Source organism: Melanotaenia boesemani, chromosome 8, assembly GCF_017639745.1.
Source record: "Melanotaenia boesemani isolate fMelBoe1 chromosome 8, fMelBoe1.pri, whole genome shotgun sequence".
Taxonomy (NCBI): Eukaryota; Metazoa; Chordata; class Actinopteri; order Atheriniformes; family Melanotaeniidae; genus Melanotaenia; species Melanotaenia boesemani.
Window position 1 is genome coordinate 14,191,699 of NC_055689.1, and position 20,549 is coordinate 14,212,247.

A 20,549-nucleotide genomic window follows, 5' to 3' on the forward strand; every position below is an offset into this window, starting at 1 on the left:
TGCTTAGTCAAATTCAGGGTTGCGGGGAACATGGAGCCTATCCCAGCAGTTAGCAGGCGAGAGGCAGATTAGAAAGGTCGCCAGTCTATCGTACCAAATTAAAATGACAACTTGACAACAATGTGTTTCAGTACCACGGAGAGTTCCCCTCCTTTTTTATTTAATCTGCATCCACCAGGGGTCGCACTTGAGCCAGATTTTTCAGCGGAACCATCTAGCAAAAGCTGCGCCGCACATCTGGGGAATGGAATAAGTGTGACACGAAGGCTAGATGTGAAAAGAAGGTAAAGAAATGGTTTGACAGTTGTCCTGTTTAACGTGATGCAGGTTGAAATATGAACGTTTAAAGATGCAACATCTCGTTTACCCATGAATTAATTAAATTATCCGACTGTCGTGTGGCACCTAGTTCACTGAGCTAAGATAATGTTAGCCGTCTGCTCAATGTCAATCGGACTGTCACATAATGTTGGTGGTGTTTTAAGTTAAATCCTGTTGTTAACAGTTGTCGAAGTCTTTATTCTAGCATATCTAATAAAAGAAAAAAAAACATCTAAAATATACATAATCTTCTACTCCATTACATAAAACTAAAGAACCCCTCTGGGAGAGCAAAATGTACAGTACGTAACCACTGTATTATTACGTCTTCGATACGATAGTCGTAATCACATTAGATGTTATTAATTATAAAAGGACATAGAAGATGTTTGTTTTTTCTTAAACGGTGACAAAATTATAAATCAGTGTGAGGATGATTTTCCACACCCATATTACCTCCATCAGAATGAGCAGAGTATTGATAAGCACTTGTTTGGATCAGCTTTTTATTTTTAGTCTTCTTCTTTTTTTTTTTTTTTTTTTTTTTTTTTTTTCCATGGTGCCAGTTATATTGGTTTTTGTGAAGGTACACCTTACAGTGCAGTCAGCATCATTCTGCTCTGGTGTGCATCAAGCTAAGAAAACCTGTGGGATTCATTTTAATGTTGACCACAGCTTGGCAAAGGAGAGTCTTCACACACAAACAAAGGTGGACATTAAAATAAACCTCTACTGTGGTTGACCCCTTCCTATATGGTCTAACTTCTGCAAAGTGCAGCCACATTTATTTTAGTCTGGTTTGACTAGCCAAGGTAGCAAATATTGCACTGCAAACCTATATGTACTGGGCACTTCCACACAGACAGTCTTTACTATTTATTGATATATTTGTAAGCCTATGGCCAGATTTTGGCATTATGATAGCATGATATTTAAAGAGGACATTGGCATTGTGGCTGGCGTAATTTAAAAATGGTCTAAGGAGTTTGTTGATAAATGAGGAGAGGATGACAATGTAATAACAGCACTGTGTGGTATAAATTGTTAAATCTTATTGTTCTCAATCGTAAATTGTTTATAAGGGTCAAGGTTAGTGCAGTTAAACCAAGCATTGCAAAGTGCAGAGAAGGTGCCTGAAAATACAGAAATACATCTAGATACAGGCTATCATAATCTCTACATGAATGTGTGTAGCAATATTTTAGGAATATTTTAGAGGATTCTCTTCCTGCTTGTTTTCATCTTTATGTGCCATCATTTCATTCACAAATTTAAACAACTCTTCCTCTTACTTTCTTCTAAGGTTCTTTGACCACGGTGTGACAGGGGAAACCATGATGGCCACCCACCGTGTTCCACTATATTTGTTATCCTGTGGCTCTTTTAATCCAATCACCAACCAACACATGAGGTTGTTTGAGCTGGCCAGAGACCACATGCACAGCACAGGTCAGATCCAGATGTCACAGACACTGTGTCTACTGACCATTTGTGTGTTTTATTGACTATATAAATAACCCTTAGTGTCAGAGCAGCTCCTGTAATGGTTTCTTCATGAACCAGCTGATTAATAGTCTTTGAATGAACTGTTAATCAAATTACCATGTGTACTATAAAATGCATATGTGCAACATTCTCAAACATTTTAAACTAGCTTACTATTTTTCATCAGAGATATGTGAAGGAACAATTTGTGGTTAGTATTAGCTATCAAAACACTCCAACTTAGCTCTTCCACCCCTGCCAAATGAGCAAGAGTGATGGAGCAGCAGTGGTGTACAAGCAAGCTGGGAAAAAGGGACTGTAAAAGACAGAACCAAGCAAAACATTCATCTGTTTTCTTCACAGAGGCAACAGTTCTGGAAAGGAAATACACACATTAGGGGATATATAATTCCTCCAGTGTGTTCTGGGTCTGCCCAAGGATCTCCTTTCATTTGGATTTAGCTGAAAAACTGTGCAGGAAGCATTCAAATCAGATGGTCAGATATTTTGACAAACAAAATCCCAGTTCATCTGTCCATCTCTTGCTCCATCCTATCATCACTCATATCACTCATGGCATACTTAAACTATACACACAGCTCTTGCTTTGGTTATACAGGGTCCAAACAGCCTTCAACAGCAACTCTGGTAGCCTGTACTCTTATAGCCCACAGAATCTCTCAAGCAAAAAGGTCATAAGCCTTATTGAAGTCTACAAAACTCATGCAAACTGGATGGTCAAGCTCCTCTGACCCCCTGGGCAGGTACACGCTGTAAACTATGTTTAAACATGAAGATGAAGCCACACAGTTTCAAGCTGTTGTGAAAATGGACTGACTGTCTCACAAACTGCTTGTCTGGCTTCTGTCAGCTGCCAGCATCAAATTACAGAGCCCTTTCTCTTCAGAGAAGTTCTCAAAACCATGTTTCTACTCTAATTTGATTATCTATAAGGGTCTGGTTTAACATCAGATAGTCAAAGCTAATCTGGCATCATCTTTTCCACTTTGAAATTACACTTCTAAAAATTTTTCCACTATTCATACCTTGCCTAATTGAATTCGCTGAAAGAATCCTAACATACAGTAATTTCTCACAGCTGAAACATCTTTTAAATTTGCCACATTCACATCCACAGTCACTGGTAAACTGGAGAGCTTTCTCTGTTTTTGTGACGTAGACATACTATACCAGGGACTGCAGAGTTTTCCATGGCACAGATTCACGAATGGCAATGTCCAGATTGTTGCTCGAGATCTCAGCCAGCTGCTGTGGAAACACTGGGTGTAGTTGGTTCTTTGATGTTGGACTCCCTAGTTACCGCTTCGTAATCTATGACAATAAGTGTCATTGCGTTGTGTTACTGCATCCAGCCTGCTTACTCAGGCAGCCTCCCTCTCTTCTTGTGCCCACACTTTGTCCCATCACCCCCTGACATCACTTTAATGTCATGCCACTTAAAAAAAAAAAAAAAAAGTTTAGACTTGATGTTGATTTTTTCTTTTTTCTTTACTTTTCAATTCGTTGTTGATCCAGAGGATCAGGAGTAAAAAAGCTAAGTTATAGGTTAAATATAAAAAAAAAGAAGGAAAGAAAAATTACATCTTTACTGGGTCTTGTTTGTGATCAGCACTTCAATCTCACGCATTGGGAACTTTGTCTTCTTGACAGCAGGATTTCCCGTCGTTGACAGTACATGACAGGATGGGGTTTGTTACAATAATCTACATAGTTTTTCTTTTGGTTGCAACCAAAGTGGGCTTGTTGGCTTGTCCATATGTAACCAGATTCACCTTCATGAAGATTTATAAAGAAAAGGTGAGCCGGCCCAGGTGTGTGCAATTGGCATACATGCTTATTGGATTTTTTCTTTTTCTTTTTTTTCTTTCATTTTGAGAGCTGCATAGTCTTTTATACACAAAGCTCCTGGTCCACTGCTCTGCGACCTGGGTAAAAGCCATATTGCTACTTTCCAGGTGGAGGCAGAGTAGTGTGATCTCTTTACAGATGGAACAAACTTTCTTATCCACTCCACAAGCATTGTCCTGCACCAGCTTTTGTAAATGAAGATGTGTGCCAGGCAAGACAGCTTTACAACGTCCTAAGCCTTCATCTTGGATGAATATTCTCGATCTCCATCTAGTGGGCTCTGAACATAAACTATTTGGATTCCATGTTTCCAGCTCCCCCACTACATGTGAGAAACTCTCCCACCCTTGTGTGTTAAAGATCTTTCACATAAAGGCCCTAAACTCATAACCCATCTAAGGCTCAAACATGCTGTTTGTTATGGACAATCCGTGACTTGCACTGTTGGAGTTCAGTTTAAGATGAGCCATTGAAATCACACTCCTTCTGGTCACTCCATCACTGCCCACATGCCCATTAAAGTCCCCCAGATTTCCAACAGTGAGCTGCTTGACTGGGGGCTTGTGAATATCCCCAACTTGCCTAACACCTCATCTCATAGGCAACTCCACATTATGAGATTTCAGCCTCTTTCTGGAGAACAAAATGGAAGAAGTAAAATCTTTATTTACGAACTCTTTTACTATGGTTATGTTCTTTAGCACAAATGAACATAATCAAACTTCTGTATACTTCCACTATCCCTTATGGCAGTGGTTCCCAAACTTTTTCTGAAGGGCCCCCTTTTCATTGACAACAACAATGTCACGGCCCCCCTCCAGTCCCATACCCCAATGCTTACAAAGAAACATACAAAGAAATGTGCCATGAGTTTGTTTAGTTTATTGACTGCTACTTCGTTAACTACAGTTAAAATATGTCAGTGGCAGGAGGAATTATCTGTCCTCTGCTATAGTGTGAGGTGTTTTAAACCAGGAAACTCTGCAAAGTACTTCAAGTTGAGTTTTTAATGAGACAGATGTTGCTTCAGTAACACTATTCTGCTGTATACGACAACTGAGTATTTTATACCTAAAGTAATCAACAAGCTTTTCTTGTGTTCAGGATGTGAAGTCTCCAAGTAGCTTTACAACTTCTTTAGCTTCATACTGTCAGATGCTGATATTTTGAGACATAGAACACACTGTGGTCTCTCTTCATTACCTACCATTGACCATTACTTGACCATTACCTGGTCGTGCTTGGGAAGACATGCCTCATATTTTGTTGTCTTTCTTTTTTTGGTAGCTGAAATCTCTGTTCTTGATTCAGTATCATTTGCCTATTGGTACTTTCACAAATTTGTCCATTGCTAGCAGTGCAAAAACTATAAGTTTTATTTAGACTTGCTGTGCCCCCCCCTGAAATAACTCTGCCCTGTGTCCTGATGTGTAGTCTCAGGAGACTCCATCTCCTTTTATAAACTCAGGCAAATATACCTCTAAAAACTGCCCTGAATAAGGGCAACTACCTTCTCACATGGCTCTTAACAGCATCTCTTATTCTAAGATGCTTGTGAATGTATGCACAGTGCAGTGTTGCATTTAGATGGTACATTAATGCTCATACAGTTTTCCCTTTGTCCTGTAACATCTGCTGACTTGCCTGAAGGAAACCTTTGGAATTGACGCCATCTTGCATATAGGCCTTGTTGTTATTCCATAGATCTGTTTCAAGAATTTCCCGTTTTCATCTGTGTGAGTTTTAGTCTAACTTTCTGTTTGAAGCTCTTTATTAAACAGAATAAACTATAAATAATTGTATTGTTTGATACAGCATGTCATGATCAAGAATCCTCATCACTGAGTCACAAGATGATTCATTTGTCACATTTATCTTTAAATGGGTGATCTGACGAAGCTTTCATGGCACCATGTCAGTATCTCTAATAATATACTTTATCTGCTGATTAATATTCTGTTTCTTTATTTGCTGTCGTGAGCCAAAAAAATAACACATTAATCTTCTCTCCCTTCAGGCCAGTACCAGGTGGTGGGTGGCATCGTGTCTCCAGTGAGTGACGGCTATGGAAAACAAGGCCTGGTGCTGGCTAAGCATCGCATTGCTATGGCAAAACTGGCACTTAAGAGCTCCAACTGGGTCACAGTTGATGAATGGGAGAGCCAGCAGCCAGACTGGACGGAGACAGTGGTTGCTATGAGGTATAAAACACATTTACTGCAAGGTTTAAAATGGCCATGTATGAGATATAAGTTTCTTGGGATAAGAAGTAGAAATAATTCAAGCTTTTTCCAACTGTTTTATCTTTTATTTTTGTCATCTTCGGTCAAAGCATCTCACTGATACTACACAAGCTGTATTTAATGACGACAGTAGATAATAACCTGAGCATTTTAATACTGAGATCCTCTGCGGTTAGTCTGTAAAAAACATATATTTTACTAACATGTTATTTTTGCAAGGAAAATTTCCATCTTATTGAGTGATCAGGCTTTGAAGATAATAAGATTTTTTAATAAAGTATGATTGCTTTTGTCACACACATCTGGATGAAACAGGATGCAACTTGAAATGTCAGGATGTTAAAACTGATTCATTTAGTTTTTTGTTTTGTTTTTTTAAATGTAAGTTAATGCCATCGTTTCATTTTGAATGACTTTTTATGCAGCACACCACCTGTTTTTGGAAATGGACTGCGGTTTTACTGCAGTACCAGCAGAGTTCACGGGGCTGCACTCTCCTTTATTGCCCCTCAGCCAGCCCTTCATTACACCAGCTTCAACTATTGATGTAACACAATGTGACCAGGTTCCCTGTTCCTAAATCACAGGTTTTTGTCCCTGAGGGTTGAGCTGCAGAGCTATAATGGACCCATATTAAGTCTTGGATTTCATGGGGTGAAAAAAAGGGCACATGCAGTTGGAATTTATTGTCCGAGGGGGAATGATGTAGTAACAAGAATCTCTGTGGAGGCAGACAGAGCTGCTGAGCTGTTTCATAGACATATGATACGTGCTTAAACCAAGGATCACATCAATTGGAAAAATGTTGCTCACACTGTACGTGAATATGACTTAAAAGTCATATTAACATAAATGGGCTCATTTAAAAGGGCCTGACTTGCATCATTTTTATTTCCTCTTCCTTGTCCCTGCTTCCCACTTCTCACAAATCCCCTCATGAGTGGACCCCACATTCCCCTCCCAGCTGGTTGCCTGTAAGCCGTGTTTGCGCAACACGGGTGCTGATCAAGGTATGAAGTGGACTGTTGTCTCGAGGCTGTGAGCAGGCCACGTCATGCATCGTGTCGCACATAGTCAAGAGTACTGGAACAACTTTAAGAAGCTTTACTTGAAAACAGTGAAGTTTTTCATTCATATTTTTCTCTCCGCTAGACACGGACATTTCTCTTTGTTTAATTTGGTTCAGTCTGAGAAGGGTACTGAAAACAAATCAAGGAGTGTGTGTTGTAGCATGTAAATGAATAAAGTCTAAGTGATTTATTTTTTTGTTTTGGTTTTGGGCAGGTATCATTATGGGTGCATTCTGAAACAATTTAAGCAGAACATGGGGACACACAGTGACTCCAGTGGAAACACCATTCCCCTCTCAAGTAAGAATCTCCTTTTGTTGGGAAAATTAGATCAGTTTTTAAAATCCTGTGACCACTGACTGCTGTTGGCATTTTAAGCTGAGCCCTGGCTGTGAAGTCTTCACATTTTGGGAGGCCTTGCTGAAAGGTCAATCCATCAGTTTAGTCCGTCCGGAAATATCTTAACTATTTGATGGACTGGCATGATATTTTGTTCTAACATTTGTTAGACCCAGAGGAAGCATTATTGTGCCTTTAGCAGTCTCATGACCTTTCCTCCAGCTCCACCAGCAACTCTAAGTGTGACTGTGTTGACTTATTTGTTTTATGATCAAATACTTGTGACATGAATGCCATTCCTCTCAGCCTCAGCTTTTCTTTGTATTTAGCACTAATTAATTTAGATGGTGAATGCCGTGACCGTGTCAACACTCCAAACTTCAGTGTTAGGAAAGCTGTGGATAATATAAGTGTGATACTGGATGTTTAACAAGCCCTGTAACAGGGAAAGGATTTACATCAATCCCACGCAGTGTGCCTGTGCTCAGCATGTGCAGACTGGAAGCCTTATGGTGCTCTGTGGTCCTGACTAAAAGGAGAAAATGAATATTAAGAAAAAATTTAATGCTTGTCTCTGTTTCTGTTTGTGTAAAGGACAGAAAACCTTCAAGTAAATAGTTATGGAATCTGTGAGATTGATAGTTATGGTGTTTAATAAAAGCAGTTCCACTGTAAGATTCAGTTCAGCTTTTATAATCAATCTGGATACAAAACTACATAATAAGTCAGTTGGATCATTCACTTATTGAAAATAGAAGATTAAAATTCCCATTATTTAAATGTTTAGACACCTTGCTTAAAATAAAGCATCTTTGACTAGAAAAATAGCCTCAGTTTATTTATTTATTTATTTTTTAGAATAGTTCTGCATGGCTGGTGCACCTTTTCTATTTTCATGTTTTTTTTTTTCTTATTGTTTTTCCCATAAAAGTTCAAGCCTTAGTATTTTTCATGAGAAGTATCAATACACAGCCATTTTCAAGTCTTTCTCTACAGATATTCTGAGGTTTTAGTAAAAAAGAAAAAGTCTTTCTGGGCCACTTTCAGAGCTTCCCGAAGCCCCTCCTGGGCTTTTTTTTTTGATCGTTTACAATACTGTACAAAAGTCTGGAGTCATTCATCATTTCCGGATATATTTATTTAAACATTTACATCATAAATGGAAACAGTACAGCAGGCAAAAACAGAGTTTGACATTTGATTAAACAACCTTAATTATTTAACACAACCTGAACACTCTAAGGCAAAAAATAGACTTTCTAATTAGGCTGTCATGAGTCACATGTTTTGCATACCAGTTAAAACAGTTTTTTTTACTGTCTGTGCTTAGCCTCTTATATATAGACACAATGCCAGTCACTGCTGGATTACAGATAAACATGAAAAAAAAACACATTAATCTGAAAATGGTCAGATAGAAGGTCTTAATGCTGAGCGAAGAAGCAGTCAATGTCAAAAAACAAAACTATAAAAGGTTTTTACAGGCTGGAAAACTATTTCTTCAAGACCACTTTAAAAGATTTTAAGAAAGTCTGGCTTAAAATTTTGCTCAATATTGCGCTTTAGATTATTGTCTTATGGAAACCTTCAATGCAGACCTAGATCCTCTGGAAAATAGTTGTAGGAATGTTATAGGAATGCTTGACCACAGAATGATGCTGCCATCACCATGTTTGACTGTAGGGATGCTATGCAGGAGGTGGTGCCCTGTGCTAGGTTTCTTTTTTGGAATGACAACCAAATGGTTTAATCTGTTTCGATGATTTTGCCTCTCATGGTCTGCAATTTTTTTGGTGCCTTTTGGTTAACATCCAGCAGACTGTTACAGTCTCTTGGTGAGAATGACTTCAGTGTAGTCTCTCTATCATGAAGGCCTGATTGGTGCACTGATTGTCATCATGTCAGGGTCTCCCATTTCCGTAAAAGAATGGATCACATTTGTTGTGACATTTGTTGGTTTTACATCAATTTCATCAAGCACAGGAAGGTTCCTGTGAGAAAAAATAAATTAATGCAGTCCATCATAATTCTCAAAATAAACTAAAATAAAACTGTAAGGGGTCTGAATACTTTCTGAATGTATGAATAATACAATAGTTTGCTGTGAGACCGTTGAGATCTCATTAGAGATAAGAAGAAGAAAATGTGTTTTGGCAACAATAGAAGTTGACAAACATGTTTCTGTGCAGGTGACATAAGTTTGATGTCTGTTTCATTCTTCTTTTTATTCCAGTTTGTGTGCAAACACAAGCTCATCGGTGTTGCATCTCTATAAAATGTTGAATTAGTAAAATAATTGGTGCTATTTTCCTTAACCTCCACCTGCATGATTGTCTTATGTCTGTTATTTATAGAAATCCAGTCAGTTTCAGTCATGTATTTCTATTTGTCTGCTTTTTCCTCTTAACACTGACACTTCCAGCTTTGAAATTTTGCTTCTCAACAGTATGAGGACTCAATCTTCTATTATTAGTCTGCAGTATTTTTTTTCTTGCATGATTGTGGATTTGCCAGCTGGCAGACATCCCAGGGAATATTTCTGCATATTTAAAGTAAGCGCCACTTGGGAATTATTTTTCCTTTTGCCGTCATAGTAAAAAAAAATGCAAAACAAGGAATGAAATCACCACTTCAGTTGATGTTTAAGCTCAGAATAAAATTAATTGATTTAAGTTTGATTTAATTTGCATTTCCTCTTGTCCTCTCAGGTCCGTCCCCCCAGCTGAAGCTTCTGTGTGGAGCTGATTTTCTGGACACCTTTAAGATCCCTGGCTTGTGGCTGGACGATCACGTGGAAGAGTTGGTTGGACATTTTGGGCTCGTCTGCGTCAGTCGAGGGAGACTGCAGCCCGAGTGGGCCGTGCACGAGTCAGACACGCTGTCCCGTCACAAGCAAAACATTTTCCTAGTGAGGGAATGGGTGAGGAATGAGACGAGTGCTACAGAGGTCCGGCGTGCACTGAGACGGAGTCAGAGTGTGAAATACCTGATCCCAGACTCCGTGATTGAATATATTCATCAGCATAACCTCTACACAGAGGACAGCGAGAGGACAAATGAGGGCACGAAGCTGAGACCGCTCATCAAGCAAGCACAGCAGCTTGTACAGAGTCTGGACAACTAATGAACTGAGTTAAAGAATAACCAATCCTTGTGGGGATTGCTTGAGAGATTATGAACTGTTTATTTTCACTGGACTGCAGCATGATAGAGGTTTGCACAACATTTAAAATCTGCACAGAAACAGAAACAAGATTAGTTTTCCAGGTATCATGTTTTCATCACAAAGATCTTCCCTGTGCTGTCGTGTCTTTGACGTATACATGTGAAGTGTTGCAAAAAATGAAAATCATGTTTATTCTACAGGATCAGTCTTTTTTCTTTAAGAAAGGATTTTCAGTTTTTACACATTGTACACCATCGTACTTATATCAGATTAAATAAAATCCTGTATATTTGAAGTGTTTTTGCCTTGTTGGTCATTTTTCTTTTCAGTTGTTGACCTCCAGTTCCACCTACTGAGATTCCATTTTTTAGGATATAATAATCTAGTTTTACTTCTAGCATCATCTAAGTCAATCAAGACAAAGGCACAGCATCCAGTGGATTGAACATGAGTGAATGATAGAAAAAAGGAGCAAAAAAACTAGAAAATGCCGTCATACCAAAAAGCTACTACACTACAAATGTAGTTCAAAAGCTTTCAAGGTTAAAAGAATAAAAACAGCCCAAAAAGTTTTTACTGAATATGAAGGTCCAAGCTGTTTTAAATACCTAAAATCCAACAAACAGCAGTGTGTATATATTATTTGTGAAGGTTAGAGCCACGAGACCACCAAGACTTTAGTTTAACCCATAATCTGTGTCCTTTCCCCCCTTTCCTCTCACATGGATATCAGTGTGGGTGTAGCTCCCTCCACACAGCAATTCTTTGTGGATCCATTCAGTCTCCCCATTATTGTCCAAACACTGTGTCTGTGAGGCCTGATTATTTTCACAGAAAGATTTAAAGTAATCCTGACAGTTGCTCAGCTACAGGAGTTGTTTCCTCACAAAGGCCAATGGCTAGAAGCGCCACTGTGCCGCTGATACTGAATGGCATCCTCTGCAAGATGATGATGGTGTGCATGTGTGTGTTTGCCTGTGAGCAAGTCAGTGAAGGATTTAGACAGCGAGTTGGCTGCAGCTGGCTCAAAGGAGAGATTATGAAATTAATTGAGTTATTTGGGCAAGACAAAAGATGTGACAGGCTCATTGTGAAGCTTGTAATTGTTTCATTTGGATCATTTTCAGCTCAGGTGATTACGCTGTAGCACTGTAAATGTTTTCCTCACTTTGTGCTCCTGCCAACCATTTGTAACAGGACCTCTGGGTGATTTTTTTTATTCAGTTTTTGATGGCCCTGCAGTTTGTTTATAAGCCTGCATTAGCCTAAACATAATGGAAACAGGCCTCAATAGAATCAGCTTGCAGGCCAAATCTTCCACACGTGGAGCTGCATATAAATGGACCACTGTCCATTAATGAAGGAGGTGTATTTATCCTAATCCCACCTAAGCAAGTAAGCATTCATTAGCCTAAAGAACATGTGTTTACATTATATAGCATGCTGTATGTTCTCATCATGCAACATGTTTGAAAAGGATTGAGAAGTTATGTGGATTTTTGGCCATGGGAGGGAAGTGGTGGGGATGTGAACGATAATTTCCATAAAAAGAGGAAAAAAAGAGAGTGAGGGAGAGTCAGCAGGTAATCGGATTAAAAGGAGTTTGGTTCAAATTGAGGCTTTTGTCAGCGTTTTGTGCACTCCGCCACAGGCAGCCATCCACAACAGACCCCCTCGTTCACTGGAAGTAAGGAAAGCAACAGAGAAACAGCCAACATGCCAGTTAATCTGACGGGATACTGGAAAATGATTTCCAACGATAATTTCGAGGAGTACCTGAAGGCGCTCGGTGAGTTCATATCTGGCCTGAGAAGAAATATTAAAAACATATGTTATATGCAGCCCTTTATCACTTGTATAATATATTGACAGTTTTACAGATTTACTGCTGTTATTTTAAGTATATCATTTCAAGTAATATACTCAGACTTCACCACTTCTCTCTTCTCATTCATTCTGTTTTTATTTTTTCCATGTGGGCCTGTGGCAGATGTAAATATTGCTATCAGGAAAATTGCCACCTTACTGAAACCAGACAAGGACATTGTTCACGATGGGGACCACATAATCATCAAGACCCTCAGTACCTTCAAAAACTACAATATGGATTTCTATGCGGGCAAAGAGTTTGAGGAGGATCTGAGTGGAGTGGATGACAGGAAATGCATGGTATGCACCTAGAGCAAGAGCCTTGTCAAGAAACAAATTAGTCATTATATTTCATTTATTTCGCCTGTGGTTTGGGGCCTGTGTCGTCAGCATGTGGGCGTAAATTCTGTGGGTGCACAGACTGATTTTGGAGGAGCCCCTCCAGACTACAGTTTAATGAGCAGATGGTGTAGTGGGAACTGGTCATTTCATCCACAACTTTCCGCCTACTCCCAAAACTTTCCTCAAACTTTTAAACTCTATTGTCAGTGACTGGGTGTAATACACTGACATACACTACAGGGAAAGGACCGCAAGAGGCAGAGTCAAAGTCAAGACACATTTAATCAGATTGTGTTGCTGAATACTGAATAGGATCAAAGATTATCTTCGTCCCCCTTGAAAACCCTTTTTTGTATGCTGATAGGCTGATTATAGATAAGCTATAAGCTGCTGGGAGGATGGCTGAGAGAGAAAGTCACGTGTGTCTGAATAATTATTGTAAGTGGGAACAGGCACTCACATTTTAGCCTGCTACACGCTGTACTTTTAAACCCACATGTTCTGTGTTAGCATCAAGCCCTTCACTGATAAGCACTCATGTCTCTGTCCTTGTGCTGTGACCTCATCCAGACCACCATCACCTGGGAGGGAGACAAGCTGGTGTGTGTTCAGAAGGGAGAAATTGAGGGAAGAGGTTGGACCCACTGGGTGGAGGGAGATGAGCTTCATCTGGTGAGAAAACATCAGCTCCTGTCATGAATATTAATCTAAGCAATTTAGAAACTTTAATCCAGATCCAAAATGCCTCTTAGCACTGTATGTGAAGTGCATATAATTTGATGTAATTTTGTGTGTGACTCCAGTTTGAATTAACCCAAGAGCTCTAACATTAGTCTGTGTAGTGTGTGGACACAAGAAAAAATATTTCTAAAAGTGTGCAGCCATAACTCTTTTACAACCAAATAAATTGTATGGTATAAATATGTATAATGTATAAAATGTTTTATGCTTATTTGTGTTCTAGTGGAAAATGGGACATGTTTTGATTCTCAGTTGTTCTCCTCAGGGGCAAAATACATGATTAAATATTAACGTTTTTACATTCCCATAACTAATTAATTTGACATTAATGTTGATCATCATCAACTTCCAGTTATCCAGCACAACATCATCCATGTTATTATCCCTACTTTTGCTCATTTCTTCTAGAAGAACTTCCCTTAAAAAAATAAAATAAAATTTACCATCTCCTGTGATATTCATAATATGGCCCAGTGTGGCTTGTAATGAAACTATTTGCATCTGAAAAGTAATGACTAGCACATTACCATTTTAATTAGCTCAGCAATATCAGATTTTTCTGTGTATGATTACAGCTATCAAAGCTAAGTAAAAAAAAATCTCTCAAATTATTTGGTTTAAGTGATGCCAGCAGATGTTTTCAATCATCAGCCATGAAATTAGGCATTAGTGGGAAGTTCTCAAGAGCTCAAACTGGGTTTGGAGAGCAACAGGGACCTCTGGTGGGAGAAAATCTGTTGGATGTTAGATGGAAACCTATTGAAATAAGTCAAAGTAGATTAGAACAATACAGTAAGTAATATTTTTTATCTGCTTGATACCTACCAGTAATAATTTTATTGGTAGTTTTTTGTTTAGTTGCAGCATTTAAGCAAAAACACAGGACTTTTTACAGTTTAATAGTGAAGGCAATTCAAGTTAAATCCATGTTTGGTTCATCCTCTTAGATTTGTCTCTATTTCTTACTGAGTCTTTCACAGGTTAGTCTTTAAATGCTGAAATGCCAAATTGTGTTTTGTCCTCTACAGGAGCTGAGAGCTGCAGGAGTTGTTAGCAAGCAGGTGTTCAAGAAGACCTAAGCTGGCTCTTATTAAGCAAAGACGGTGCTTCCAGCTGTAGACACTGGTTCAGAGAGACACAGCAGACACAACTCACATCATACCATCCAACATCCCATCTGTACCCTTCTATGTCCTTGATGAACATTATTTTCACCAAACACAAAATTTTATATTCCACCTTAACTGCTTATGATGCAGACTGAGCAGGTTGACGTGTAACTTTATTAGATGCAGTGCTGTATTTTTGTCTCAGGGCGGGTGATGTGATTAGAAAGTTTAAATGAGCTGCTAGCTGCGGCTGATCTGATGGATGAGCCAGAATGCACTGAAACGATCCATTCTGATGTTTATGGATGAAGTGAAAAGAACAGCAACATACAGCAATTTAGTTATTTGACGATTGTTGTGGATGGAAAGTGATGAGATCTGAGTTGGGCTGAATGGCTGTGAACTTCTTTGTCACTGATGTTCAGTCTCTAGAATGAATATCAAATTTAGATGTTTGTACATATCCCTCCTAAATCCTTTGAGACTGTGTAAGATGGATCAATCAATAAATGAAGCAAGCAAATAAAGCAACAGTGTCATTTGTCTTCGCTGTGTATTTGGACCTCCCTTGTATATCTTTATTTTCTCTGCTCTGACAATGAAATAAACAGCTGTGGTCTGAAAATGTCTCCCCAGCCATGCATGAGGAGCCTGAGAGCCACTACTCATAAATGGGGCAGACAACTCAACCCACATTAATGTCTGCATCGCCACACCTGATTTGGGTAGACTGTGCCTGACTCATTTGTTCATGATGCTGCTGCTCGTTCTGCTCTTCTACTTCCCGCTGTTTCTTGTGCATTCACTCTTGGCCACTACTGTGGCGTCAACCTGCAGGCTCTGTTTATTTATGATTCCCCAGAGGGTTGTTATTGATTTCTACCCGCTTTTGCTTTGGGCTGTTAAAAAAATGATAGCCTCAGGTAGGGGTCAAAACAGAGTCTGCTGCCAGAGATCTGCATTTACATATATCCTCAGTAAAATGTTCAAAATCTGTGGGTTGTCAAGCTAAAAGTCAGTTTCTAAACAATTTAATGCCCCTCTCTGCTCTTACTATTTCCCTTGGCTATTTTACCGTTCATCTGCTGAACGTTGCAATTTCCCTCATCTTAAATCAAGGTTTTAGATATGACTGTACCAGGAAGGAAGCATGTTGCTCTGCTTTTACCATGTGAGTAAAATAAAAGGCTTAAAGCACACTACTGAAGATGGTGCACATCAGAAAGCTTTTAGAAGTGGTTTCACACTTTGATGACTGAGAGATAAGTGGGGGTACTTTTAAACCTGCACTACATTACATCCTGTCTCTTATTATCACCAAAAATCATCATTTGAGAAATGGAGTCTCTTAAAAAATCTATGCAAATGAACCAGTTTTCTTTATCATCAGAATAGCTCGATAAAATATAAAAGGAAACAAAAATAACACATAAACACATGGCAGTAAAATAATACAAACACAAAATATACCTAAGATCAAGAGTTTTTGTTCTCTTTAATGATTTTTATTGGCATAAGCGTTGTAAACAATGACCACAACTATCTGTTTTCTTGTATTTATCCTGCAGTTTTTTTATGCAATGACTAATTTCAGCTCTAACAAAAGGTTTTCAGTAAGATTTACATCAGAATTCAATGTAGGGCATTTAAAACAGTCAGTCTTTTCCTTTTCAAACCAGTTTTCTATATTTTGCTCTACAATGTCTTGGAAATGTTCATGGTTGTAAATTGTATCTTAATTTGATCATTACTTTGATACCGTCAATGTTTTCAGCACTAGAGACAGGAAAGCAGCTCCTGAGCATGATAAAAGCCTCCACCATGCTTTACTGTAGGAAGATTTCCTTTATGAGCTTATCTAATGTCCCATTAACAAACCAATGTGCTCCTTTACTGAAGAGTTCTACTTTGGTTTCATTGTGGAACAAACAAAACTATGGCTTATAGTTTTTTTTGTTTGTTTTGTTTTTAAACCATTTGTGTCGCATTTTTTTATGTTTTTATGTTTTAAAAAAATCTAATATATTTATGTCTTCTATATTTTTCTTGAATCTAGTTGAGGAACTTTTTCTGTTTTATTGACAGGCTTTTCATCAAAAGATTGCTTGTAATTGTTTCCAGTTCTATCACCATTTTTTCCTTTTCTTATATAAACAGATTGAACTATAATAACCTTTGTGTTCAAAGTTCAAACATCCCAGTTTGGGTTTTTTTAAGTTTGCCACTGGAAAAAAAAGCACTGTTAGCACATGTTACAAAAGAGCTGCTCCTGTCTGTACATTGCACACTGACCATCGCTACAGAGTATTTGTGTGTTTGCTTAAAGTGAACGCTTGAAAAAAAACACTGATGGTTGTGGTGCAGGTCACCTGGATATGCCCTCAATAGTCTCCCTCCTCTTTAAAAACAACTGCCAATCATCTTCAAGCAATGAAGTCACTTATCAATAGTTCTCTTCCTTCATGTCCCTGATCCATATAAAAGCCGTTCCCCCTCCTGACCTTGTCTAAAATCTACACTACCTTGTCACCATGCCTGCAGACTTCAGTGGGAAATGGATTCTGGAAACCAATGACAAATTTGAGGATTACATGAAAGCGTTAAGTATGAATTTTAATTCAGATTCGATCTAAAATGACTTGTGTTGATAGGCTGTTACAGAGGGGTGTAGTATAATAGAGAAGTATAAAGTCCACCAGTCTGTATTTGTGATAGAAAGCTGTTTATTTAAAAGGTTTTTAGGTTGTTATTCTCTACATTTTATCTCGTGAACACTCCTGTAACAGCTAATATATATATAAACATATTAATCAAACTGTAATGTTTAACTGTAAAATCTGTAACTCTTTTCAGATCAAAATCTAAAATCGGTCCCTGATCAAATTAATGTGTAAATATCTTCATTGTGGTTTCAGATGTTGACTTTGCAACAAGAAAAATTGCCATCTCCTTGTCTCAGACAAAAGTGGTCATGCAAGATGGCGACAAGTTTGACTTCAAAACACTCAGCACCTTCAGGAACTATGAGCTCGCCTTCACCGTAGGGGTGGAATTTGATGAGTACACTAAGGGACTAGACAACAGAAATGTCAAGGTTGGTTGACCCCTCATGTCCATTTTAAGCGTGCCCAGATGAATGACTGACCAGGCTCTCTATTAAGGTGCTAAAAACAGCATTAAAGCAGCCAACAGTAGAGAGGAACATTCTTGTTGTGGTGCACTTTTACAGTGTACAACAGAAATGTGCACAATATAGCTATAAAGTAATTAAATTATACCAACATTTTAATTGTTGGGCATTTTATATAACATTGAAGATTAGTAGATTAAATTTATAGTATTATGTTAAAAATATCTAGTCCACGACAGGAAAACTATTTCTCACTACAATTCAAAGCTTTAGATTTATTTATCCATCCATCCATTTTCTATACCTGTTTAATCCAGCTCAGGGTTGCAGGGGACTGGAGCCCACCCATCTGTTATCAGGTGAGAGACCAGGCCTGGACTGGTCACTAGTTCATTACAAGGCCAGTTTTAAATAATTAGACTCTTAAGCATTATTTGTGAAGTCATATCTGTACATGAGAAACCACCAACGCACTTTACCCTAAAACAAGCAAACAACAAAAGGAACAACTGTTTTACATTAAGATAATCAGATGCATGTATCCAAACACTTTGAGTTACAAATATTATATGCTATATATGTTCTATACTGTTCTTCTTTTAATTGCTTTAAATAAATGTTTAAGTGCTGCTTTATCATAACAGGTCTGATCTGTATCTGTTGTATGTAAAAATATGTGGTGCAAACTGTTATAAAACTTGATCTCAGAAAAGTGATAGTACTATAAGAACTCATATGGTTTCATATGGGTTCAAGTGTTTGCATGTTATCTTGTAGAGCCTTGTAAAGTGGGAGGGGGACAAGCTGGTGTGCATTCAGAAAGGCGAGAAGTCAAACCGCGGCTGGACACACTGGATTGAGGAGGGAAAACTCTACCTGGTGGGTTGACAGTGTTGGTCTTTACAACTTTATTCTAGTGGGAAAAATATCCCCAATTCCAAAAGAGTCAGACGTCTATTAAAATGTAAATAATACCAGAATGCAATGATAAGAAAACAGAAAACATATAAGCTGAAAGTGAGACATTTTGCTGTGTCATTAAAGATATCAGCTCCTTCTGAGTTTGATGGCAACAACAAATCTCAAAAAAGACCATGTTTACCACTGTGTAGCATCCCCGCTTCATTTGGGAACATGTGGGAACTGAGGAGACTAGTTGCTGGACCTCCACCAGAGGAATGTTGTCTGGGTATTTAATTTAATTTAATTTAATTTAATTTAATTTAATTTAATTTAATTTAATTTAATTTAATTTAATTTAATTTAATTTAATTTAATTACACTTTTAATTAACTTTCAATAATTCTGGATCATTTTCACACAGGGGTTCCTCTTTGAACGATAAAGCTCTGAGCTGTTTTTGTGGTACAGTGAACTGTGTTCACAGACAGGCTGGAAGTGTTCCTGAGCCCATGCGATGATTTCCATGACAGAACCATGTTTGATTTTAATTAAGTGCTGTGTCAAATTCTTCACAAGTTTACATTGAAAAACACAATTCTTGACACAGTTTTTTGCAGATTATTGAACCTCTGCCCATCTTTACTTCTGGGAGATTCTTTCTATGAACTCTTTTTATCTGACCTATTCCTGACTACCTGTTTCTTTTAGTACAACTTACTTTTTATAAAAAAAAATTCATACTCCAGATTATTTGAGATATATTACTGCCATCTATTTAAAGAATTTAATATCCTTGTTTAAATGATCCATCTGCTGAATAACATCAACAGAGTCTTTTTCTTTTACAGGAGCTGACATGTGAAGATGTAGTTTGCCTTCAGGTATTCAGAAGAAAAGACTAATGCCCGTTTTTAATTTATATACCCAGCGTACAAGGTCAAGATTTAAGTCTAAATAAACTTCTTATTTTTCCCCTCAAAGAGTGAATCCCTTAAGGTGTCTTCAGAATAAGCTATTTTGTATTTGAGTTGTGTGTGTTTGTATTCCAAGCATGTGTTGTTATAGCTATCATAAACAATGAAATGATAGAAATTATTTTTCCATACTGACACCATTGTAATAAGCATAACTTAGCAAAAGTGGAATTAATGTTTAGAATCATTTTATGAGCTTTTGATGTTAAAGTAGACGTATCTAAACCAAATCTTGAATTGCCATCTGCTGGAAACATGTGGTAATTTCATGTTTCCTTATAACAATAATATTTCATTATTTAACACTGCCACATTTAGGCAACCCTATAAATGCTAGTATAGCTAACACATTAAGATTACATTATATATGACAGTATATAATAAGTCAAACTATTACTTATCCTAAGATTCCACTGAGGTAAAAGATTTGAACCAGGATATTTAATTAAGGAAACCCAAACTTTGCTAAACTATTCCTTTTAAAATCTATGTAATTCCATACAGCAAACTTTCAGTAAATGTTGCATAATGATTGGTTCATTATAAAACACATTATTTGAATTACTTGCTCTCCTCCTCACTCTGTTTCCCTCAAGTAGGCTAAATAATCTCATCATTTAAATAATATTTTTCTTTTCTTTTCTTTAACTAACTGACTTATCCAGAAGAATAAGAGTAATAAATGTGAAGAGTTATCAAGTATCTTACCTATGCTTAATTTCTGTTAGTCCCTGTTAAATACAAACCATTTATATACATAAAAAATCAAGGACTAAATATTACTCTCAAAGCTGTCAGTGAGACTAGCATGAACAAGGCCAAAGCAAGGTTGCCAAATCAGTGTAAACATGCCAGCTGATCTCCCTAACAGTACATCTAATCTTCTCTAGTTTAATCAATTACAGTGCACTGCTCATCCATTATTCAAACATAGAGTACTGTAAAACATTGAAAACTTTAGTATGACCACTGTAAGCATACTGAGTAT

General features: G+C 37.8%; 2 protein-coding genes across 3 annotated transcripts; both read left to right on the top strand.

The window, feature by feature from the left end:
- The first annotated feature begins 215 nt into the window (after nucleotides 1-215).
- Nucleotides 216-20,250, top strand: nmnat3 (nicotinamide nucleotide adenylyltransferase 3). Its single transcript, XM_041992300.1, has 12 exons — nucleotides 216-284; nucleotides 1,625-1,770; nucleotides 5,693-5,876; nucleotides 7,203-7,288; nucleotides 10,036-10,449; nucleotides 12,145-12,282; nucleotides 12,484-12,662; nucleotides 13,275-13,376; nucleotides 17,068-17,158; nucleotides 17,470-17,648; nucleotides 18,462-18,563; nucleotides 19,436-20,250. The coding sequence occupies exons 2-12, from the start codon at nucleotides 1,656-1,658 to the stop codon at nucleotides 19,487-19,489; spliced, it is 1,644 nt and encodes a 547-aa protein (XP_041848234.1). The 5' UTR covers nucleotides 216-284; nucleotides 1,625-1,655; the 3' UTR covers nucleotides 19,490-20,250.
- Nucleotides 12,103-15,087, top strand: rbp1.1 (retinol binding protein 1, cellular, tandem duplicate 1). Of its 2 annotated transcripts, XR_006011287.1 has the most exons (5): nucleotides 12,103-12,282; nucleotides 12,484-12,662; nucleotides 13,275-13,376; nucleotides 14,474-14,752; nucleotides 14,826-15,087. XR_006011287.1 is itself a non-coding variant. In XM_041992544.1 (4 exons), the coding sequence occupies exons 1-4, from the start codon at nucleotides 12,210-12,212 to the stop codon at nucleotides 14,522-14,524; spliced, it is 405 nt and encodes a 134-aa protein (XP_041848478.1). In that variant the 5' UTR covers nucleotides 12,103-12,209; the 3' UTR covers nucleotides 14,525-15,087. The 2 variants fall into 2 exon arrangements, 1 of the variants encoding a protein (XP_041848478.1); XM_041992544.1 differs by having other exon boundaries at nucleotides 14,474-15,087.
- Nucleotides 20,251-20,549: the final 299 nt, after the last annotated feature.

What these genes read in the sequence shown, in the direction of transcription:
- nmnat3 (XM_041992300.1), top strand. Translation starts at nt 1,656, where the DNA reads ATGATGGCCACCCACCGTGTTCCACTATATTTGTTATCCTGTGGCTCT. An exon ending in GAGACAGTGGTTGCTATGAG is followed by an intron (nt 5,877 to 7,202) that starts GTATAAAACACA and finishes GGTTTTGGGCAG; the next exon opens with GTATCATTATGGGTGCATTC. An exon ending in AGGGAGATGAGCTTCATCTG is followed by an intron (nt 13,377 to 17,067) that starts GTGAGAAAACAT and finishes CTTGTCTAAAAT; the next exon opens with CTACACTACCTTGTCACCAT.
- rbp1.1 (XM_041992544.1), top strand. Translation starts at nt 12,210, where the DNA reads ATGCCAGTTAATCTGACGGGATACTGGAAAATGATTTCCAACGATAAT. An exon ending in GGAGTACCTGAAGGCGCTCG is followed by an intron (nt 12,283 to 12,483) that starts GTGAGTTCATAT and finishes GGCCTGTGGCAG; the next exon opens with ATGTAAATATTGCTATCAGG. An exon ending in TGGATGACAGGAAATGCATG is followed by an intron (nt 12,663 to 13,274) that starts GTATGCACCTAG and finishes GACCTCATCCAG; the next exon opens with ACCACCATCACCTGGGAGGG.